Here is a 2759-nt window from a genome sequence, read left to right as displayed (position 1 = left end):
GAAGAACTCCTGGGATAAGATGAAGCAAGAGTTATTCTACAGGGGAGAGAGCCTCTGTTATGCTGGGGACTCAAGACACAGATGCCCTCAATGCCTGTCCCCTGGGGTGGTAGGAAGAGCTGTATCAGAACAGCAAACTCTGTATGGACCTCAACAGGTTACATGAGTGGCAAGGTCCATGTAGCACATCCTTCTGGGTTCAGTGTGGCCTAAGTGAGACCTCTTTTAAGGAAGTAGATTATACCTTCCCTCCCTTCTGACATTAAGGGCATAGTAGTGGGTCATGGCTCCTTAACAGTCATGCAGCTTCTATCTGTCCATCCCTTATGAGTCCTGTTAGCTTGAGTCAGCTGCCCAGAGGCCACTCGCCTCTGCACGAATTGCTCAGACCAAGTTCCTGGACCCAAGCAAGAGGCTGGCACCTGACCTTGGACACGAGTAGATTCTGCAAGACCCTGCCCCCATGGAAGGCCCCTTGGCAGTCAGCCAGCAGGTCTGCCCTGTCCTCCCTTCTGAGTCTCAGCTCTGCCTTCCTTGCAGAGCTGTGCCAGGATTCCAAGAGGTGCCAGGATCAAGCAGATGAGGACCCTGGACCTGGGGTTGGAGTCAAAGCAGGCTGCGTAAATGATGACTCTTCTTGTTGGGTATGAAGCATGCACACAACATACAGTACCCGTTGTTAGTACATGAGGCAGGACCCAACACATCAAAGGTGCTCAAAAAGTAGTAGCTGTTTGTATGATTGTTGTGTCTTTAAAGGGTCTAGTAGCATAGTGCCTAAGGCACTTGACTGCTAGCCAGAAGGCTGGAGGTTCAAACCCACCAGCCCCTCCTTGGAAGGAAGATGGGGCAATCTACTTCCATAGTGATACTGCCTCAGAAACCCAAGGAGGGGTCGCACAACAACAACAACAACAACAAACAAGGTGCAGGTACTAAATACCTGTGGGCTGTTTTGGTTTTCCTGTGCTTAGCTAGGCTTTCTCTTCCCTCTTCTAGATTACTTCCCCCATCACTTCTCTATTCTTCAAGAAGCCACCTGCTTCCAAATGTGCTTAGAGCGAAACCAAGGTTTTTTACACTGGTCCTGGCATCCAAAAGGATATTTTGACCCTGCAGTGGCAGGGGTTTCTCAAGGTGGGGTCCCCCAGCCCACCTGAATCAGAATCATGCAAGCGTTTGTTATGCAGATTCTCAGATCCCATCCAGAGCTGCCTAATCTCAATCTCTGGGCCTGGGGCCTAGAAATCTGCATTTTAAAATGTTCCCCTGGTTGAGGGGGAAGGGTTCTGATGCCTACCAAAGCTCACAAGCCACAGTCCTGTGAGCACTCGCCAGGCATCTGGCCCCAACAAGAAAGTCCTGATTCACCCATAGGCCCTGCCCCCTTTGGCCTTTCTATCAGGCAATTCAAAGTCTCTGGCCCACAAGTTAATGATTAACTCTAGGTTTCGAGAAAAGAAATAATAATAACCTAAGGGATAACGTAAAACACGAAACAAGCTGAGCAGTTCTGGAAGAGAGTGGTGGCAGACGGCTGCTGTCACCAGCCCCTGACAAGAAGGAAAGGTGGCTTGAAACATCCAGCACAGAGTCAGACTCCAACCTGGTCACAGTAACATCATCTGAGACTCGTGTGGATATCAGCCCAGGCTCTGAGCAGCAGCATCCCCACTGGATCCTGTGCCAGAATGGCCTGCACCAAAGTCTTGGAGCAGCCAGACCCCCCGCATTCCCAGCCTGTCTCCACAGGAGTTGCCACCACCTATGCCAAGAACCCTGCTGGATGTCAACGAGGCTCGGTGGGGGGTGACCTGGAGTGCCTGGTGTGCCGGGAGCCCTACAGCTGCATCCGGCCTCCCAAGCTGCTGGGCTGCCAGCATGCCTTCTGTGCTGTCTGCCTGAAGCTCCTGCTGTGTGTGCAGGACAACACCTGGTCCATCATCTGCCCACTGTGCCGCAAGGTCACTGCCGTCCCTGGGGGCCTCATCTGCAACCTCCGTGACCAGCACCTGATGGGGGTGCAGCTGGCCCGCCCTGACCCCGAGGTGAGGCTCTGTCCTCAGGGCCTGGTAGAGCCTGCCACCTCAACAGCAGGGCACCTCAACTTGATTGGAGAGGATGGCCAGGACGCAATGAGTGCCAACCGCATGGCTGCCCGGCGCCTGGCAGCACATCTGCTTCTACTGATCCTACTCATCATCCTCATCCTCCCCTTTGTCTACCCTGGTGTCATCTGGTGGGTGCTGACCTTCATCATTGGCCTGGCCTTTCTGATGGCCATCATCTTCTGCTGTCACCCCAGCAGCCAGGGCTGCTGCTGGCCCTGCTCCAGGACTATCTTCTGCAGAGAGAGGAAACAGGGCCAGATCTCTTCAGTAGCCTGAGTGCACTTCCGGCCAGCCCTTTTAGCTCCTTCAGCTTGTTGGACCCCTGTTACTGTCACAATGACCAGGGTAAAGGGCTATGAAGTAAGTCTGGCTCCCTGGGGAGATTAAATGCCAGCTGGACTTGTAAGCCAAAGCCAGATGGCAGTCTTGGGTCAAGAATGCTATGCTTGGAAGATAGGGCTTTAGCATGCCATTGGCGTAGCACCACTAACTGGAGGCAGGAAGGAGGCACAAAGGACTTGACTGCTACAAGGGGTCTTCCTGTTCTCTTATTCTAATGCTTGCAGCCTTTCTTTATATAACTTGATAAAAGTATTGCAATGTAGATTCTATTGAACAAATAGAACAGGACTCCCCCCCCCCCCTTTT

General features: G+C 52.7%; 1 protein-coding gene across 1 annotated transcript; it reads left to right on the top strand.

Moving 5' to 3' along the window:
• Nucleotides 1–1691: 1691 nt before the first annotated feature.
• Nucleotides 1692–2387, top strand: RNF186 (ring finger protein 186). The gene has a single exon (XM_007935650.1). It carries the CDS (start codon nt 1692–1694, stop codon nt 2385–2387), a length of 696 nt encoding a protein of 231 aa, XP_007933841.1.
• Nucleotides 2388–2759: the final 372 nt, after the last annotated feature.

Source organism: Orycteropus afer, unplaced genomic scaffold (assembly GCF_000298275.1).
Source record: "Orycteropus afer afer isolate SDZICR_OR568_19922 unplaced genomic scaffold, OryAfe1.0 scaffold00031, whole genome shotgun sequence".
Taxonomy (NCBI): domain Eukaryota; kingdom Metazoa; phylum Chordata; class Mammalia; order Tubulidentata; family Orycteropodidae; genus Orycteropus; species Orycteropus afer.
This window is presented reverse-complemented; position numbering and strand designations above follow the sequence as displayed.

Bases quoted from the DNA above. Each gene is read 5' to 3' on its own strand.
- RNF186 (XM_007935650.1), top strand. From the start codon at position 1,692: ATGGCCTGCACCAAAGTCTTGGAGCAGCCAGACCCCCCGCATTCCCAG.